The sequence below is a fragment of the Eschrichtius robustus genome, chromosome 12, assembly GCF_028021215.1.
Source record: "Eschrichtius robustus isolate mEscRob2 chromosome 12, mEscRob2.pri, whole genome shotgun sequence".
Classification (NCBI taxonomy): domain Eukaryota; kingdom Metazoa; phylum Chordata; class Mammalia; order Artiodactyla; family Eschrichtiidae; genus Eschrichtius; species Eschrichtius robustus.
In genome coordinates this window covers 23,766,461-23,787,389 of record NC_090835.1, presented here as the reverse complement: position 1 = coordinate 23,787,389, position 20,929 = coordinate 23,766,461, and the positions used below count along the sequence as shown (strand labels likewise).

Below are 20,929 nucleotides of genomic sequence, written 5' to 3'. Positions count from 1 at the left end.
AGGAAGCAGCGCAGCTGGGACTGCAGCCCAGGCACGAATGCTCATCGCACACTCCTGCGCGGAACAGAAGCGGGCAGAACCACCCCCGGGGCAGAGGGCTTCTCCGGACAGTACCCTGTGTCTCCCACCTCTTCTCAGCACCCACCAGGGCCGCCCCCCGATCCTGTGACCCAAAGGGAGGCAGGACCCGCCTGCAGATGCAGGAAGGGCACATCCTGCCACCCCCCGCCCCTTCCACACGCACACGTGGGCCTCCTGGACCCTCGGCCCACAGCGCGTCAGTGCACAGTTGCTGCAGGGCCGGGCCAGACCTCTCGCTATTTATATTTAAGATGACGGGCGCGGGCCCTAAATAGCAGCGTCAGAGTGGCTCTTCTATCCTCAGGCAGTAAGTATGACGAGACTGAACTGGGCACTTTTCAGGGAGCAAAAAAAACTTGCTCACCCTCTGCTCCACACCACGCCACAGAGGCACTGCTCAGCCAGATTCAGAGAGGGTAAGACGCTGCTCTGGGGTCACCCAGCTAAACAGCATGCGAGCCCAGGTGTCCTCTGGGTCCCGGCTGCGCTCCTCTCTGGACACGGCCTGTGGCTACGAGGACAGAGACGGGACTGGGGGTGCTGGGGCGCTCCCGAAACTGCCCCCCGCTGCCAGCCACTGCCAGCATGTTCCCCGGCTCGCCTGCCAGCTTCCCGGCAGCTCTGGAGCTCCAGCGTGGAGGAAGCTGTTTCAGCACTTGGCTGCAGCCTCCAAGTCAAGATCCTCCCCGCCTCTGGGGAGTGATACCACTGACATGCCTTTAAAATAAAACCAGGCCTGCTTCCTGCCCCATCTGGAAGACGTCTGATCTCCCGATCATAGGATTCAGGGTATCTCTTATCACGCAATTTCCCAAGCCTTCAGCATACGACCTGACTGCACTCTGGGAGGGTTAAGGATATGCATGGGCGGGATTAAGGAGTCGGCCCTCTAATGCAGCCCTTCTTATCCACCCTGAGATGATAAGACCCGCTGCAACATCAAAGCGGCACCGCTCTTCTCCACCCCGGAACCACGCCATCCTCTTGTCTTGCCTGTTCTGAGTTCCTACAGGAGCCAACTCTTGCTCTGCTCCTTTCATGAAACAACAAGCTTCGATTTTCACCTCCGTTTCAGGTTTTAAAATACGTATCGGCTGTTGTCGCGGCCACCGCCTGGAGCTGCCGGGACCCTCCACCGTGCCGCCCCGCCCAGCTTGCCACGCCATGCCGTCGGAGAAAACCTTCAAACGGCGCCGAATCTTTTGCAGGGCTTCCCTAGTGGTGCAGTGGTTGAGAATCCGCCTGCCAATGCAGGGGACACGGGTTCGAGCCCTGGTCCAGGAAGATCCTGCATGCTGCGGAGCGATTAAGCCCGTGCGCCACAACTACTGAGCCTGCGCTCCGGAGCCTGTGAGCCACAACTACTGAGCCCGCGTGCCACAACTACTGAAGCCCACACGCCTAGAGCCCGTGCTCCGCAACAAGAGAAGCCCCCCACTTGCCGCAACTAGAGAAAGACCGCACAGCAAAGAAGACCCAACGCAGCCAAATAAATAAATAAACGAAAATAATTAAAATACGTATCATCATGAACCTAAATGTCAAACGTAAACTAATGACTTTTAGAAAAAAACATAGGAGAAATCTATGTTTCGGGCCAGATAGATCTGACCCTATGGGCACAATCCATAAATGGAAAAATTAACACATTGGACTTGCACCAAAATTAAAAACATTTGCTCTGGGAAAGATCCTATTAAGATGAAAAGGCAAACTACAGACTGGGAGAAAATATTTTCAGACCACATATCCAATAAAGAACTAGTATCTAGAATATATAAAGAACACTCAAAACTCAACGGCAAAAACATCCCAAACAATCCAGTTAGAAAATGGGCCCAAGACATGAACAGATATTATTCCAAAAAGAATTACAGATGGCCAATAAGCACATGAAATGATGTTCAACATCATTAGCCATTAGGGAAGTGCAAATTAAAACCACCAAGAAATATCAATATACACCTACCGAATGGCTAAAATAAAAAATACTGATAACACCAAATGCTGGCCATGACGCGGAGAACCAGACCGCTCGTGCATTGCTGGCAGGCGTGTGAGACAGTACAGCCACTCTGGAAAACTACGGCACTTTCTTAAAAAATCTGAACATACAACTACCATACAATGCAGCAGTTACCCCCTAGGGCATTTCTCCCAGAGAAACGAAAATCTATGTTCACACAAAAATGCTCACAGCAGTTTTATTCATATTAGCCCAAATCTGCAAACACCCCAGATGTCCCCCAAGAGGGGCACGGTTAAACAAAGTGTGGTCTCTTCATACCATGGACACTACTCAGCAGTAAAAAGGAATGAACTATTGATACACACAACAACCTAGATGCACCTCCAAGGAATTATACTGAATGAAAAAAAGCCAGTCCGCAAAGGTGAGATGCTGTATGAAGCCACTTATATGACACTCCTTAAATGAAAAATTATACATATGGAGAACATACTGGAGATTGCCAAGGGCGTGAGGGAAGGAAGTGAAAGGGTGTGGGTGTAAGGCAACACAAGGGATCCTTGTGGGGATGGAAATATTCTTTACCTTGACTGTACTGATGTGAATATCCTGGTTGTATGAAATTTGGCAAGAGGTTGTCATCGGGGGAAACTGGGTTAAGGGTACACGAGGATCTTTCTACGTTATTTTTTTACAACAGCACGAGAATCCACCGTGAGCTCAAAATAAAAAGATTAATTAAAACGACAAAAAACAAAGCAAGACATTCACAGTGGAATCAGAAGTGCTGGTGGAATGCATGGTGCAATCAGCCAGCCAACCTGCTACCTCACTGGGTCTCCAGTAGAAATCTACCCAGTACGACTCAGTTCCAAGGGCCAAGCACCAAATACTACTGTGCTTTGTGAAAGTTCTGAAATCTAGGGATAGGCATGAACCGTTTAATTACTTTCTACTGATGAGGAAGGAATTGGCGGGGGGGGGGGGGGGGGGGGGAGGGAGGGGGGTGGTTGGACTCGGTGAGAAAGGTGTAGCTGATAAAGCTGATTGGAAGACCAGTGGCCACCAGTGGTGATGTATCAGGAGTTACTGCTGGGTTCTGTGTCCTGTAACTCAGCTGAACTCCGGCACCATGTGGCCAAGCAGGAGGGCCTCCTGGGCGTCTAGACTTAGATGGTGGTGGACAAAGGTCAGGCCTGCATCGCCAGACATGGGGTTCTCAAAACACCATCCCTGGAACACCAGCCTTGGGAGGAGTTCCACGAAAAGGCTCTGGAACAGCCGCATATATTCCTCCCTTGTCAGCCCTGGCAGACTCCCAAAGCAGGTCCAAGAAAAGTACCTTTTCATTCTGCTCGATTCTGCATTTGCTAAACTTACATGACCACAAGACCCCCTTCTTCATGAACCAATTGTTAGGGTCTCATAGAAGAGGGGTCCAGGTAGGCTCATTTTATGTGGGAGACACCACACTGCACCCCCCTCATTACTAAAGGCGCTACATATCCTGTAGCAAAGAAGGCTGCTTACCTTTAGCTCTGGGTTTTCTGAACTTCCTGACTACACAGAAGTAGTCAGGATGAGCTGGATGCATAGAGGGATCCGCAGCGATTCTCCACCTTCACTTTGGAAAAAGCCTGTTCCCCAATCTACCTGTTGGCCTCTCACAGGTGAGCAGAGACCAGGAGAGCCCTTCTCCTGACACACCCACGCCAGGTTAAGGACGGTTTCACATCTAAGCAAACCGAGGCTTGCAAAGCTGCTACTAGAAAGCAACAGGATAAGGATTCGAACCTGGACAATGGGACCCCGGGGCCCGCACACCTCCCCTAAGCCACGCTGCCTTCCACGGGGTAGTTTCTACAACTGCTTTCCCTCCTATAACATCTGCCCAGATTTTCAATAAATCAAGGAAAGCGAGTCCTCTCTCTTGGCTGAAAAGAGCCAGGCCCTCTAGGAAGCCACAACAGACCATTTCTGTTATTACTTGTCCCAAATGAGTCCCTTCACCTTGACGATAAATGTCTAAAACTATCCAGTATCTGCCCGATGCTTCACAGTGCCTCATTCTTCAACTAACCCATTCATTTAGTCCTTCGTTTATTTATTCAGCCAAGCGTGTATGGGGTGCCTGTTGGGTGCAGCTGCTGTAAGAAAAAGGTAAACTTGACTGTAGTATGGTCGACCCCCCTTCCCCATCCCCCAATTCCCAAAAAACACACCCTGGAGACACAGAAAGACACAGATGTGATGGGCACACTAACAGATGGGGCCACAGTGTTGTGGAGGAGTAGGCTGGCGGAGGGACAGCCATTCCAGACAGAGGTGACAACATGAACAAGGCCTGGAATCAGAGCCCCGGTTTGTGTGGGCTCCCATCACGAGCAGCTTGATGTAAAGCTCGAGGCAGGAAGTGGAGAGATGCCGGGAAGAAAGGGAACCAGGGGCCAACTCTGAAAGAGCCCAAGACTTTATTCCTTAGGTGACACGGAAGCCACAGGGCTCCTTCCTTCATTTCTTCACCAAACACTGACTGCGGGGCCACCACAAGGCAGGCACCCCACTGGGTGGTAGGTGTGGAGTGGCAGGCGATGAGGGTAGAGTTCTACGGGGGGTTACATGGGAGGGAGGACGGAGAGGAAGAGGACCACCAAGCCTGCACGCTGCTGGAGCCAAGGCCATGAGGACCCCTTCGGAAACAAGGTGTGGGTCTCAGGTTTGGCAGTGGCCAGGGCGAGCTAGGATGCTAATTAAGCAGCTTCTCAACACGGGTGCTCAGTGGGCCCACTAGACAGAACTCACAAGCATCTGAGCCTCTACCAGGAACCCATGAGAGACGTTCTCAACTAGAGATGGACGTTTGTTCCAGAGAACACACAGCCCAGGCGCCACCCCAGGCCTGCAGGAGAGGAAGTAGCCGTGTGTATCCTTGACCCTGGTTAAGTGTGGCTGATATGGGACCAGGACCTTTCCTTACCGCTGAGGCAACAGAAACCCAAAGTGGAGAGGTGACTCGTGAAAGACCCTGTAGGGGTATGTCTGGCAGAGGCAGGGCTAGAAGCCGAGGGGGAGGCCAAGTTCATGGGAGGGACGGTTCCTCCCCATTCTTCGGGCGTCAGCACCCACTTCGCTGAGAATGGCTTGCATTCTGAGTTCAAGAGGTAGGAAGCACCTTGTTGGGTGATGTCCTGACAAGAGAATGGTGTAGGGGGGTTTTCCTGCCAGCACAGAAGTCACCCTAACACCAGCTGGAGCTGGACCAATATTCTCTGCTCAAATGCCCATAAAGGAGCAGCTGTGTGAGAAGCAGGCAGGGTCCTCACCAATGTGCTTTCTCTTCCCCAAGGTGACCCATGGGACCACCCAGGCAGGGACAGGATGAACCTTGGCCTCAAGGTCTGATGGTACCCACAACGCACAGCAGCACTGTGCTTTCTTTTTTATTTTATTTTATTTTATTCACTTATTTTTGGCTGTGTTGGGTCTTCGTTGCTGCACACAGGTTTTCTCTAGTTGCGGCGAGCGGGGGCTACTCTTCGTTGCGGTGCGCGGGCTTCTCACTGCGGTGGCTTCTCTTGTTGCGGAGCACGGGCTCTAGGTGCGCGGACTTCAGTAGCTGCGGCTAGTGGGCTCTAGAGCGCAGGCTCAGTAGTTGTGGCGCACGGGCTTAGTTGCTCCGCGGCATGTGGGATCTTCCCGGACCAGGGCTGGAACCCGTGTCCCCTACGTTGGCAGGCGGATTCTTAACCACTGTGCCACAAGGGAAGCCCAGCACTTTGCTTTCTGAATCCCTCTCCCTGGACAATTTACTGAGCCTCCCAGGAGCTACAACTGTTTTTCAGGGAACGGGCGAAAGTGAAGACAGGCACGAGACCCACAGGCGTGTGGCTATTTGGAACCACATAATTGCTGGAGCATCCCCAAATCACGGCTCCTGTTAACACACACTAGAGAATGAGGGAGGCAGGCAGGGGCCGGCCTGGCCTATAAGGAGCCTCGGGTGGTGACAGGGTTTATCACTGCTGTCGGCAAGGCCAGGAGGAGAGGGGGCCCCTGGAATGGCCAGTCCTCACACGGAGTCCCAAAATCAAACAACAATTACGAGGCAGAAAAACTTCACTCTGTGTGCTGATAAACACTGTTTTTCCACATGCAAAAAAGAATCACACTTGATTTGGAGAAAACGTCACGTTCCCAAAAAGTCCAAGGGAATTTTTCCCCTTATTTCCAAAATTCTAGTTACTCTTTGTGACTTGTCGAAGGGGCCTTGTCAAAGGGGCCAATTCCAAAACAACCCTCACAAAATACCAACAGATAATTATCCAAACTGAATGTCAGCACTAGAATTTTGCTGTATTACAACACAGCTTTTGGGTGGGATTAGAGGGAAAGCTTCACTTTCTATAGCTTATATTCACGTATTCTTTTTGTTTTTAAGAAGAGCAAAGCCTTACTTTCGGAATTATAAAGAAAAAGGTTTTTAAAGAGTCTGATGTAAGTTTTGCCTACCGTTTTACTATAAAGAGGGTTTTCTTCCCCCACCATCATAATGCTTCTTCTCTGATTTACAGGCAGAATGCAAGTGAGAGATGGGTGGTCTGCCTTTCAGGGGAAGAAGATACCCCAGTTTAGGTGGCAAATCCACAATCAAGTTCTGTGATCACCAAATGAGGTGGTCATGCCTCACCAGGCCAAACACGCTGCCCCACACACGACAAAGCCAAAAGCATCTCTTAGTCATTTTGAATGGCTAACTTCGCAGTATCTTCCCATTAAATGAGTGGTAAAGGAGGTAACTAAAACCTTTCATAGTGACCCCCCCCCCCCGAGAATCATAAGCGCCAAATTAAAGGTCGCCTTAGTATTTATTTTTCCTCTACTTGAAGAGAAAAAGAAAGAAAGGAAAAAGAAGGTGTGAAAGTCAAGAAGGCAGGGGAGCCTGAGTATTTTAACTGACAGGTATCAGAGGGAAGGAGAGAAGGGGACAAAACCTTTCACTTGCAAGTGCCCAGCTGTGGCTCATTAAAATTTTTGCCTGCATGTTGAAAGGAACTGGTGAGCTTAAAAAAAACCAAAAAAACAAAAAACACCAATGTCCCTCCCGCAACAGCCCCCCAGCCCCAAGGTTTTCCTTTAACCTGCCTTGGGATGCGGCCTGGGCTTCTAGGTTTGTTCAAGTTCCGCAGGTCCTTCTACTGTGCAGCCAAGGATGGGAGCCACTGCTAAGATATTTGCAGAGTGCTTTGCTGCGTGCTGCACCTATCCCAGGCAGAGGAACGGGCGATGAGAAAAGAGGAGGGAAATCAACTCTCCTGGTGCACACAACAGTTCCCATAGCGGGAATTAACACACGAGAAAGCTAAGCTAAATCACACACACACACACACACATACACACACACAAGGATGGAGAGTATCTGTCTATCACAAAAGAGCGAGCCACACCACAACAGGTATCTGCAAGCAGAGTCCATTTTCAGGAGACGTGAAGAGCCTCTACCCCCGCCTCCGACACCAGGCCTCCCGGTTCAGTGTGGAGAATACCCACCAACGCCCCTTGGAACACAGCAACCAAAAGCAGGGCCAGCTCCATCCACGCCCAGAAAGCCTTTGATGGGTCAGGAATAAAACAGTGTCTCCAACCTGGTGCGCTTTCAGTAGACACCAGACCCTGTACTGAGACACGCAGTATTTAGTGGATCCTCACAGCCGACACCATCGCACGAGTGGAGCCAACTGAGGCCCAAGAGAACCAGCACAGGCGATGGAGGCAGGACTCACATCCAGATGCAGCGGATCCAGGGCCTTCTCTTAACCACTGTGCAGAACTGCCCCCTCTCTACAAGGCCCTTATGATGTCGGACACACTGTAAGGTGAAGACATCCACTGGCACCTGCCTTCTCCCTATATTACTTGGGGAAGGAGCCCCGGTCTTTACAAACTGATTCACAGCAGCCCGCCTCTCCTAGCCCTCCCCACTGATGAAGAGCTTCTCTGCCCCCAAAGACCCTACAGCCATACAGCTGAGCAGAGACAAGCAGTCCCCCGAGAGGACACCCCGGGAGTGCCACCTGGCTGCATCCCACAGCCCTGCCATCCTTGGCAGCACACGTTTCCCTCTCCTGGTTGAAGGGGTTGGGAAGAAAGAACTACAAATTGGCACCTTTATTTCAGCCGTTTGGGTTTGAAAGGCGTCCAGGAAGTGAGGAAACTGCGGAGGAATTCGCCTCGAAGTGATGTGTTGGAGGGCAGAGGGCCACTGTCTGAAGAGCTGCTGGCACAACTGAACAGGCCTGGGCGCTGCAGAGACCTGACAGCAAGGCGAGTCTTCCTCTCTGCACCCTTACAAGACGGGCGACCAGAACCAGTCAGAATAGCCCACCTGGGGGTGTGTTTGGGGGGTGAGGGGAGGGTCAGGCTAATCTTCAGGGCAGGAGGACTTCCCGTCACTCTGCATCAGTTAATGAAAATCATACTGAGGGCTGCCCAACGTTCTGAGGCAGGCACACGACTTGAAGAGACGCCCATGCGTGGGGCGCAGCCTCTCATCCACACCAGAGCCTACTGGCCGCAGTCCCGAGGCGCACCCCTCTTAACACAATTTGATATGTCAGCATGTGAAATGACAAGACCCTCCCAGGCCCCCAGACCACACATTTCCCTGTGTACAGTGAGCACACAAACCCCAGAGGTGCAGAGAAATGAGACCAAGACTCACCTCTACCACTTCCTGTGTGACCTCAGAGAAGTGTCTTGCCCTCTCTGTGCCTCAGGCACGTCATCTGTAAAAAGTGCATAACAACAGACCCTGTGCCTCCTAGGGCTGCAGAGGCAATATAATGAGGTGAGGCCTGGGGAGGCACACAGAGCAATGCCTGACAACGACTGTGTACCACATACAGTGACCGTCGCAATTTTCCATCTCAAGAGGCTGAACCATGATGAGACTGCTGATGTTTTGACCACGTCTGAACTAGAAAATCTGGCCACTTCGCACGACTCGACTTAATTCACTGGGTAAACTAACCTGTCTCTAAAAACCCTTGCCTTTGAACAGGCAGGGGGAATCTAATATTCCCTCCCTACTTCCCAACAACGACAGGCCTTATGAAAGGAAGGGCTGGCATAAATACAAACACATGTCTTCCACTTGGGCTGTAAAAGCTGAAAATGGCTCCCAGGTGTGAGCAGACACAATTGGCCTGGCCTTCTCTGCAAGGTCACCACGGGGGTCAAAGTCGAGCTGGCCATTTTCGGATTAGGTGCACACGCTGGCGAAGCTTCCCCCGGGGTAAGTGGATTACAGAAGTCACCTGCAGGAAGTGGGAGTGCAGGAGGAGGGGGAGGAAACGGCCTGGCTGGAAGGAGGCTGTGGATGTGGGCGGGGGCCAGCTCCTTTCACACGGGAGATTGTGCAACGGACAAAGCAGCTCCGCTTCCCTTCCCCGCGCTGCTGGGTCACACGGCCCTGCCGTGCTTTCAGCACCCACTGCTGGAAGGAGGTACTTCCCTCCAAGACCATCCAAGCTGCACCAGCATCCCCATTCCCACTGGGTCTTGGACTCTATTTAAAACTTACACGGTCATCAGAAAAAAAGAGACAGAGAAGGGGAAGAAAAAAACTAAACACACAACAAAGGCCAACTCTCAACGACAGACCCTAAGCTACCGAGTTCCCAAAAAAGGCAGTGACCTCCGTGACCAAGTTCCTATTCCACGGGCGCGCCCCTCCCTCGGCTCCCCAGACTCCACAGCTGGCGTTCCCTTCACTTTCGCAGCAAATGGTTTGCAGATGGACCGCTCATCTGGCTGCCTTACCACCCCCAGTCTCAAAGAAAGAAAAAAAAAAAATAAGGAAAGAAAAGAGAGAAGGAAAATGACAAGTCAGGACTGTGTGTAATTTGGCAGGCTCGCCGCGGAGGCCTCGGCGGCTCCTTTCCCAGCGAAGGGCTCCCTGAGACTCGGGGCAAGAGGCAGTCCGCGCTACAGAAGTCCTGGGAAGCTTCCGGGACGCAGAGCTGCTTTCTTTGTGTCCTGGGTGTTTAACTTTCTATTTTGAGGCTCACTGATGGTGCCCAGAGTCTGATGAGCCTGCGGGCCTGAGAACCAGGGGTCCCGCTCTGCCTTGCAACAGAAGCTTCCTGGCCCCCTTCAGAGCAGCCTGCCTGTTGACAAAGGGGAAAATGGGGAGCGGGGGAGCAAACGGGCCTTAAAAGGGAACCAGCCACGTCCTATGAGCCCTTCTCCCAGTGCTCCTCCAAGTGGCCAGCGCGTTGGCTGAGCACCCCACTGCCCCATCTTGCAGGGGGCACAGAAAGGAGGTGTACGTAAGGTCACTTCGTCTGGGAACCTTCCCCGTCTTGCACCCCATCAGCGACGGCGGTGAGGAGCCCCTGAGACCTTCCCAGGCCTGGCTTGTATGACAACTGCCTGTTTACTCATCCTTCTCTGCAGCTAGACTGCGAGTCCCCTGAGGGCAGGGACCCTGGCCCGTGGGGCGCGTTTGTCTGTCCTGGGCTTCATGTGGAACACGCGCTGGCACACCTCCCTGTGGCCCTGCACGCGAGCCCTGGGCCCCCATCTCAGCTTCCTCCGCTTTCCTGTCATTTCTGGTGCTCCCTGACAACCAGAACGACAGCCTCCCAGTGGCAGAAGGCCAGAAAACAGGAGGTGAGGATCGGGGTCACAGACGACTCGACGCAGGGTGGAGGACAGGTGTGGGCCCCGAGTTCTGATTCCCCCATCAGGGCAGACGAGCATGGCTGTGCTCACCTTCCAGATGCTTCGCCGGGAACAAAGCAGCACCTTTCAAGTCTCAGTCGAGGGTGAAGTTTTATCTGATAATGGTGACTGATAATCAGCAGAAAGGTAAGTGGTGCTAAAAGCGGCTCCCGGCAGGGAGGCACAGCTGTGAGCAGAGCCGCTGATACCCGCACGTCGAGATGGGTACAGATCTCCCACCAGAAGAGGCTCCCTGCCTCCCAGGGACTCGTGAAGGTCTGATGGGGAGACCTGCGTGATCGCCAGTCAACAGTCAATTAAGCAGAGACAAACTGATAACGGCCGTGGGCCTCAAACCGGCGGCCAGAGACAGAGCTGTGCCGCCCACACTCGCTCCGTGTCCAGTGCCCCCAGCACTTTGCTCCGAAATAAATACCTTAACCAGGGCTTGGAGCCCCACTGTCCCAAAGAAATGCCTGTGCCCATACCGGTGACGAGGGGAATTCGTCTGAATAATTTACTGCCCTCCAAAAGCTCAGCAGCGTGGTTGCTAAGGACTCCACCCTGCCCCCCATCACATTACTACAGAAGCTCAGGTAGCGGTTCTCCAAGGGAGGGAGGTTCCCAGACCAGTAGTATCGGCGTCTCCTAGGAACTTGTGAGCAAAGCAGATTCTTTAGTCACACCTCACCCGGACCTGCCGGATCAGAAACTGGGGCTGGGGCCCAGCCATCCTGTGGCCCGGCGAGGCTTCCAGGTGATTCTGGTAAATGGTCCAGTTTGAGAACCACACAGGTGATGGAGAGAAGCCATGATCTCCCAAGGGAACGGGTGTGACGTTTTACCCAGAGGAAAGAATCCGTTCACACCCACAGAAATCTGGGCAAACGAGGCAGAAAGTGAGCACGTCTCTGAAGACACAGAAGAGAGGAACCGAAGCCCCCGGTTTGCATATATTTTCCTGTTGTGCTGTTTTCTGACTAGGGCCCTGGCTTCCCTTTAGCATCTGGGATCTGAACCGGCTACAGGCTGCTCTGGGAACACGGAGATTCACACTTGACTTGGGGCCTTTGAAACACAGCTTTGTTCACAGTTTCTCTCTAAAGCGTTTCAGTCACTACTGACTCCATGATCCTGATGAGCGCGTGTCCAAAGGCCTGCAGCGAATAAGATGTCAACGGCCCAGATGGGGTTTACTTTTACACCAACGCCCAAGCCGACTGGCCTTCCTTCACCAGCAAGACTAACCTGGGTTCTTACTGGAGGACGCCGCTCAGAAGCCGAATGCGGAAAGAACTGCCCATTTCCACATTTTCCATTAAACTTGATTCAGTCCACTCTTAACCTGATGATTCGTGGATGGTCCAGCAAATTCCCCCACAGGAAGGACGGACAATCATTTACCTTGGGGAGAATTTCGAAGTCCACCTCCCCTTGTACACACACTTGTAGTCCCCACAGGTCCACCTTTGTATCAGGACGTAAAAAGCTCCACCGTCCAAGGTTACCACTCAACTTTGTAAGACGACAACACACACACACACACACACACACACTTTTAGCAATGCTAGGCGACTATTCATTACTCAGTGTAATTTCACCTGATAATTAACAGTCTCAGCGCGGGTCCCGAAGCCCAGCCTAATTTTCTGAAGTTGAGTTCGGGGCCCCTTTCTCCCTGGCTGGGCCCTCGGGGAAATGAATTCCTCTCCCCAGTCCCGAGCGGCTGCCCAGGTCCTCACTGCCTCCTGCTAAGGCTCACTCTTTAATTAGGCTGTAACGTGAATTGATCTTCCCATTAATGAGCCTGTAAAGAAGACTGATCTGGCCCCGTTTTTCTAGAGGGTGTGCTAGGCACACGGAGAGTTAAATACTGCTATTGATTTTACTTCCCCAGCAGACCCAGCCCAGAAGAGCTCCCTGCATCCCTCCCGGCCTCACCTCGTGCTCCCTCAGCGGCACCAATCGCTTCTGCCACTTAACTGGCTCCCAGTGGGGTCACAGACGGGACAGCAGGTTTCATTCCTACCAGGTTTTATTCTCCGGAAGTGACCATAAAGCGATGTTAAATACGCCATCCCTTTGATTTCATCAGTTTTTCTTCAGCTAAGAGGTCACAGCAAAATACAGAACTACGTCGTTCAACCTGCCTCTGATGTTTTCATTTAAATTTTTCATATTCTAAGTCTTCCAGGTACTTTGCTAACAGAAGAGAAAGATACTTTCCTCAAAAGAAAAAAAAAAAAGATGAGTTTTCAAATTACTGGTTGCCAGGAAGCTGGGGGGACGGGGATAGGAGAGGTGATGGCTTCAGGGGTAGGGGGTTTGTATTGGGGGTGATGACACGTTCTGAAATTAGACAGCGTTGAGAGGTGCACAGCATTGAGGAGGTACTAAAAGCTTCTGGCCATACACTTTAAATCCGTTAAAACAGTGTTTTATGTTATATTAGTTTTCTCTCAATAAAAAAAATATAGTTTTCAGAAAAGTTTTTTTTTCCCCCCGAAGAGTCGAAGTAAAAGGTATTTCGATGTGTTTTCAAATGCAACATAGAACCTAAGGATTTTAACAGCACAATGACAAAGTCACAGGTAATTGTGTGCAAGGAACCTTAGCCTAGATCTCCTACCTGATCAAGGCCACAGGTTGGGGGAAAGGGAGCGGCAAGGCATGGGTAGGGGACAGGGTCCAAAACACACCACCAAATGGAAAAGAAGTTAACGTGGACAAAGCCAAGGGCCATATGGGAAACATGCTACAGCTAATACACCTGAGACAAAGCTGCTGTGCTTTAAAACTAAAGTCGATTTTACAGCAAGCTTTTTACTCCTAGGAGTGAAAAAAAACGCAACCATTTCCACTGGAACCAATCTCCTCAATGATACGAGTGCAGTAACACCATAGGAAAAGTGGAAATTTTTCTTCCCCAGAAATGTCACTTATGCATCTTATGCATCACACGAAATTACTGTTGCTGTGGGAATTGTAACTTGAGTTTCCTGGACTTCGAATTAGAAAAAAAAAAAAATCTCAAATGTGAAAATCTACCAGCAGATTCTGTCCCTGTTGAACAAAAGTCTGTTTCTTTTTCTGAGAACTATTTTATCAAATTTAGCTCCCTCGCTCCAACCCAATCCTATTAAAAGCTTTCCTCGAGTTTAATGCTTTTTGGTTATTAAGGACAAATGGCTTTGGCATTATCTGCAGAACGCGATGCAAATAAAAATCTGCTCTTTGACAAATACTTTAATTGAATTTGATTCCTTTAATCAGAAAGTATTAACCAATTGAAATTTTCCTGAAGGACTCCAGTTCCCAAAACTCTAGAAAACTCTGTTTTGAGGCCCCGATAGTAAAGCCGGACTTGAAACAAACCCTTTTCCCACACAGCCCTCCCAAGTGTGACCTCGGCACAGCAGGACACTGGTGTCGGGGGGATGAGAGCACTGTCGGGTGAGTGAAGAACCAGGGTTACTGACAAGGACACGGGAGACAGGAAACCAAACACAGAGATGAAGAGCCGACTTCTACACGCAAACAAAATCCAGAGGCAAAAGTCCCTAATTACAGGTGCCTGAGCTGAAAACCACAAAGCTGCTACTTCTAAAAGACATAAGGCAGCCAACAGTGGTTACAGGACAGGAGTATTTCTTTTGTGACATTACTGCCCCAACTCTCAGTTTCTGAGTCACAGAAGGAATATACCAGCTGCAAGTGTACTTTTACCACGTGTTTCAACCCCTTCATTCACCAGACGAGGAAAAAGCACCCTGTCCCAGGTCACAACATCATCAGAGACAGACCTGGATATATGCCTCGTGCCCCCGTTCCCTGACCCGCCTGCCCGCAATCTTGTCCCCAGAAAGCTGTCCCAGCTCCTCTCACTCAAGACAGCCTCAGCCACCTGGTCCCTTTGCACATTCTGATTATTTTTCTCATCCTCCTCCTGCCCACAAAGGGGAGAATCTGGAGACTAAGGGCTACCAAGTGTGAACGCTGATTAAGCTAACTGACCAACCACATTTGCAGACATCGTGTCAGGAACTTCCCACACATGATGGCATTGAATCTTTCCGAGGTCACTCTGGGCCCCAACTGCACGGGCCCAGAAGGTACCTACTAAATGTCTGTTGAACATGTGACGCCTTTTACCGCTATGGTTCTGAAAAGCCACAAACACACCAGCAAAACATGCTCTTCAAAGCCCGGACCGTTGGAATCATCATGTGGATGGAGATGTGAGAAAATCACGTTCATTTGTTGCCCGCCCTGCTATTTTCTCCCCTGTCCTTTGCATGAGCCACTTGGGAAATACAGGAAGGCATGAAGGATGAGAGCAAAATTATCTATAATCCTGCTACCCCAATGTCACGCTGCTAGCCTAACTCCGCAGGCACTAGATCCAGGGGTCTGAGATTGGAGAGCTCAGGCCCCCTCAGAGAGAAGGAAGATAAAGACCCTTCAGTGTCTGTAGTTTCAGAGAAATCACTGACCAAGTCAGATGGTGACCAGCTTCAGGCCAAAGGTAGTATCTGCCAATATGAACCTGCATTTTCCAAACTGAATCAAAACCAGGAGGGACTCTTTTTTTTTTTTTTCTTTCCTACTTTACATATTTTAATGCTGTCTAATGGAATAGCAGGAACAAGGCCAACCAGCCCCACTGCTCCTGACACTTCGGCCAAGGAACAGAAATGTATTTTTAGTCAGCAGAGCAAGGCCTGATTCAGAGCACCACAGGCCCTCGGGGCAAGGACGGGTCACCTGCCACACTCCTGCACGCTGTGCAGGGGGGAAGAGAAAGGAGCAGTGAACGAACGTTTGTGTCCAGTTTTGGTTCACCTCTCGATTTTGCACCTTACAGGAACTCAAGGCAGCCTTGGTTTCCTGTCTGGTGACACAAAGATGTTCTCTCTGGCCCTGGCTTCCCAACCAAGCGAAGAAGAAGGGGAGGGAAAGCAGTGCTTCTCAAACTTGAACAAGAGGGCAAATGGCCAGGGGACCTTGTGAAGCCAGCTTCTGATTCAGCAGGACTGGGATGAGACTTGAGATTCTGCATTTCTAACGAGCTCAGTGCTGATAGGACACTGCTGGTCCAAGAACTGTCCTTTAAATAGCAAGGAGTTAAAAGTGTCTTCCGGTGCATTGCTCTATAACCATACCAGGGATTGACATGTCCCTAACTGGCCTCAGGTAAGGGTGACTCATTTAATTTAACTCGCAATGAGACACCTTCCAGATGCTAGACCCCACAGGCCAAATGGGTACAAAAAGAAAGTCAGATCCTTGACTGTCCATCTTGGGACAAAGAGCTACATCCTTCGCGTCAGCATTTCACAGGTACAAGAAGTGACTCACAGACCCTGTGGCCTTAAAGGTGAGATCATGCCAAGGCCCAAGGGGCCAGGTGGCAACTAGCTACCAGCCAGCAGCCGCCCGCCATCTGTCAAACACCTACTCTGGTCGTGCAGGACGGTAGGAGCTTCATATACATCTCACTCCCCTTGAACCTGGGGCTCACTGCCCCTGTGTGTACAACGGGCCAAGAACACATTCTGCAGATGCGGAAAATGAGGTTCAGAGAGATGAATCTGTCTGTCCGGGACACAAGGCTGGGCCACGATTCTAACCCCCTGCCCCCCAACCCCACAGTGCCTTGAAAAGGGTTGAGCCCGAGACCATGTTTCACAAGGACAGGGCACCTCCAGAACGCAGGGCCTGTGGCCAGCAAAACCCGGAGATCTGAAAGCTGCACCAGCCATCAGACGGATGACTCTTTCCCACCAGGTCCCTCTGCTTGGCTCAGGGTCGAGAAAAGATACCCACAGGTGAGCAGACCAGTTATAACACCAGCAAAATCAAAATCAAATAAAAACCAGTGGGGCTGGAGTGGGAACAGGAAATCAGGTGTGAAGAGGGAGGCGCTCTGCTGGGGGAGCTGTCACTAAAATCTGGTCTAGAAAATTGTTGGACTCATGACTGGTTTATCTGGAAAGACCTCTGGGCGAGTTTTAAACAAGCAAGCACCTCCACCTGACTGCTGAAGAAGTGGGGTAACTCTCAGTTACCTCCCTTTCTTTCTCATTTAAGTCTCTTTATACCCTTTTTCATTTCCAGTGTGTTGTCTATAATAATCGACAGGCTGTATGTTGTCTGACACTTGACCATGACAGCGAATTCCTTACTTTTATATTGATTTCAGAAGGCCGGTGGTTTTTTTTTTTTAAGCCATGAAAGTGAGTGGAGTCACATTCCCAAATTCATTGCCACAAAGATGAACCTACTGTCTTATCATGCACACAGCTTCTTTTAAGTCGGGTTTATTCACTCAAATTGCAGCTTAACCACTAGGACAAAGAAATTTAATTCTATGTACCCCTGGGCATTAAAAAGATAATTTCCCCCCAAATTCGAGATGAGGCAAAACTTCTGGGTTTTAATTCTACACACCCCAAAACAGCAAGCAAGGCATTTGTTATAATCATTAGAGCTACATGGAGAAAGGCCCCTTTTTTTTACCAGTGAGCCCAGGAACACGAGTTTCCCTGCCACCAAATGTCAGCAAGATGATACCACGGCCTCCCCACACAGCCCAGGGTCCCCCAAATGGTACCACTTACAGAAAGAGAGAGAGGATACGAGACGAGGCAGCACCCAGCGACGGTATGGCTGTCAACTCATTGTTATTGAGGTACCTGTAATGACAACAAGAAGAAATGAATCATTTAAATCATTTAAATTACCAGTAAGAAATCACAGACATAAAAGGGAAATAAAAAAAAAAACCCAACAGTGCTGAGTTGGCCATGGGAAGACTGCTATGTTGTAATGCTGAATACAAGATAAAGAATTTAAAAGCAAGTTGTTAACGGGAGAGAATTTATGCCAGGTCACAAAAGCCAATTATTTACCACACCCAGAGTTTGTGAATAGACACTCAGGGGATGTCTCCCGTCCTCTAGGAGCTTCCAATCTAGCTCAGAAATCAAGACTAACAGACAAGGAACTGCGAACACAGGCCAAGGTGCATGACGCAGAACAACAGCGCCCTCAAGACCACCAGTGAGAGAGCTCCTTGTGGGCTGAAACACTCAGAAAAGGATCTGGGGAGGAAAGACCACCCCCTCCTGGTTGTTTTCTACACGTCCCTGACACGGCTCTGCCCTCACCAAAGGGCAACGCGCTCGGACCCAGCGCCAAAGACTCGCGCACTCCCGTGGGGTTCCTGGAGCTGGGACACGTGGGCCAATTACTCCAATGCCTCATCTGTACAACAGCAAAGGAGCTGGACTTGGAGATTCTCATCTATTTGAGATTCCAGCTTCTCTGAACTCTGCTCAAGTCTCCAGACACGCTTCCCAGGAATATATCCATACACACACACACTTTTGCACGCAGACAACTGGAAAATCCTCCTCAGACCGCAGATGCTTCCCAAGCTCCCTTCCCGCTCGAATATTCTAAATCTGTACTTCCATAGTTCGTGACTCTTAATGGAAGGGAAAGCCCGAGAACCAGAACACAGCTCGCCTGGTCCGCCCCCAGAGGCTCCGGAATCTGGCCTCCTTACATGGACATGTGTTTCCAAATCTGAGAAGAGAATCCAAAATCAGACTTGCAAAGTGAGCGCAAAAATCCTTAAGAAAGCCAAAGCACAGTGCTCAGGCTTTTTGCCGGGTGACGGGCTGGAAAGAAACTGTATCTGAGATGCAGAATCAAGGATAAAGCTGGGTTATCTTATTCTCATTTTTGAAGAGAGTATGTCTTACATAGAGCATCTTGTTATGGTTTGAAGACAAGGCCACTGAAATGACAGCTGTATTCATACAAGTTTACAGCTAGCGTTTGCTTGAATAGAATAATCTGGTTGTCTGCCATCTTTTATAGAAATGAATAGGGTTTAAAAAAAAGGGAAAAGGCCTTGAATTATCCCATTTGCCTTCTTCAGTGCCAAAGCTAGTTAGAGATGAAGCTTGGCAATTACTGGGCCGAGGGACACAGAATGTCTGTTTCAATAGCTTCATGACTGAAGCATCTGGCAGAGAGAAAGCAGATCCGTATCATGCGGCAAATCCTTTCTCCACTTAAAGGGCCCTTGTTTGTGTGTTGAAGGAGACAATTAATTACTTTAACAGTCTCTTATCTGACTGCCCCCTAAATCAGATTGCTTCTCCTTCACCTTTTATCTCTCCACCCCTGCTGTGATCCGTTTCCTATCTCGGAACAGGGACGCTGAAAACTCTCCATCAGTATGAATCTCTACCAATAAATCTTCACGGTACCATAAATGCACATATTACTAGAAGAGAGCCTCAGATCTTATCAGAGCAAGGAAAACTAAGGTCAGGCGCCTGTTGCCAAGAAGGCAGCTTGCTTAAGAACTCTTCATTTCTTACAGATTTACTCTCCAACACAGATGTTGGGGGGGGGGGGTCATAATAATAATAGCAGCAGCTAACTTACTGAGGGCTTATTATGTGCCAGGCACGACTCTAAGAGCCTTTCAGTATACTGACCCGTCTTTAGAGCCCTACAAGGCAGGCCCCATGAACAATGCCATTGTACCAATGGGGAAACTGAATCACTAAGATGTTAAGTAATTTGACCAAGGTCACCAGCAGTAAAAGGCAGTGGCCCTGTGTGTCTAGCCCCAAAGTTCAGGTTCTTAACCATTACCTCTACTTATTTATAGCGACAGCAGCAACTCTACAGTTATTATGTCACTGCATCGCTACAACTCTGAGTACCTCGCTACCAGGTACTAGTACTGTTCCCTACCTTACAGGTAAGTTCTCTAAATTTCAGTTTAAGTCACCACCCCAGGGTGACACTGAGAGAGAGAGGCCTGGACAAGAGCCGAACAAAGTACAACTGCAAATCAAAGGAGAGCCACAAGAGAAAAGGCCAGCAGGCAGAAAGCTCATAATCCCTTGGGGTGACATGGTAACTGCACTGCAGTTGCTTAGGATTGGACTTGATTTTGAACCCAAAATGAACAGTATGGACTTCGCTGCAGGGGAACTCTGGCTGAATGAGCTCGGTCTCAGGCCACCCCTGCTGCACATATGACAAACTGCTCCACCCAATTTCACAGAATAATAAATGAACCAGGAAAAGGGGCATCATCGTAATATCTCATATCTTGACCAAAATGCCGGAGGCAGAGTGTGCAGGTGCCGTGGACCAGTGCTGAAGGTAAACAGGACATTTTAGGTCTGGATCAGCCTCCCGGAGTCAACAGGATGAGGCAGAAATCACAGGCTCTGATCTCAGCAGGGCTGCTGGATTTATGAAAAGGTCAGATGGAGCTCAAAGGAGAAGATCTACAAGGCTAGCTTACTTCTGGATCACTTCTACTTAAAAAGAACCGCTAGTAAATCTAAGTCAGCTCCACCACTGCTGGCTCTCTCTTGGTTCACTCTGTCCCTTGTTGAAACCAGAGCACTACCCTCAGAAGGCAACGGAGGACCAACTCGCGCTGAGACACGACCAACTTGCCAGACCGAAATAGAGACTGGTCAAAAATAGCACAGCCAGAGCTGGGCAGGGAAGGGCCCTCGGGAAGTTCAGCACACTCTCCACACGTAAAGACACTGTCGGAATTTAGGACTGTGTTTGATGAAATCTTCTGAATATCTCGGGCTGTGCAATCTTCCCCCCCTTCGGACTCTCCCCCAAATTTGCTTCCATCCAAGGCCCTAAAAATCCTTCTAAAATATCTGGCTTCTATAACTGAACCTTTTCCTGATGATTCAGGACCGAGAAGTGCTCCAGGAGCGTCAGACCGTGAATTGTGGCCCAACCCTGCAGCTGGAAAAGGTGTGAAAAAGATATGGGGGGGAGGGCGGGGGGGCCCTCCCTGGACAGATGTGGAGGTGGGCCTTTCCCAGCCTTCTGGGCCCCCTCAGCTCTCTCTGAAACTCCCACTTACGTCCTCGACTTGGTTTATAGGAAGTTTTTACATTTTGCAAGATGCAAAATGTTAAAAAAGGATGTTTCTGAGGACTTTCATTACTATGACTGCCTCAGTCGAATTAGGCATCAAGAAACAACGAAAAACAAACCCACAGGTCATTCTGAGTTATAGCGCTTTCTGGTTTTTAAAACATTTTTGGCCATATTTATTTATATACTGAAGAGCTGAGATAAGCACACAGT

The 20,929-nt window shown here is 50.0% G+C and overlaps 1 protein-coding gene across 1 annotated transcript in view; it reads right to left on the bottom strand.

Moving 5' to 3' along the window:
• LRIG1 (leucine rich repeats and immunoglobulin like domains 1) overlaps nucleotides 1-20,929 on the bottom strand; it is a 120,525-nt gene that overhangs the window by 53,489 nt on the left and 46,107 nt on the right. Inside the window, exon 3 of the mRNA XM_068559133.1 lies at nucleotides 17,392-17,466. Within this exon, the coding sequence (XP_068415234.1) occupies nucleotides 17,392-17,466 (75 nt within the window). The remainder of the gene's footprint in view (nucleotides 1-17,391; nucleotides 17,467-20,929) is intronic.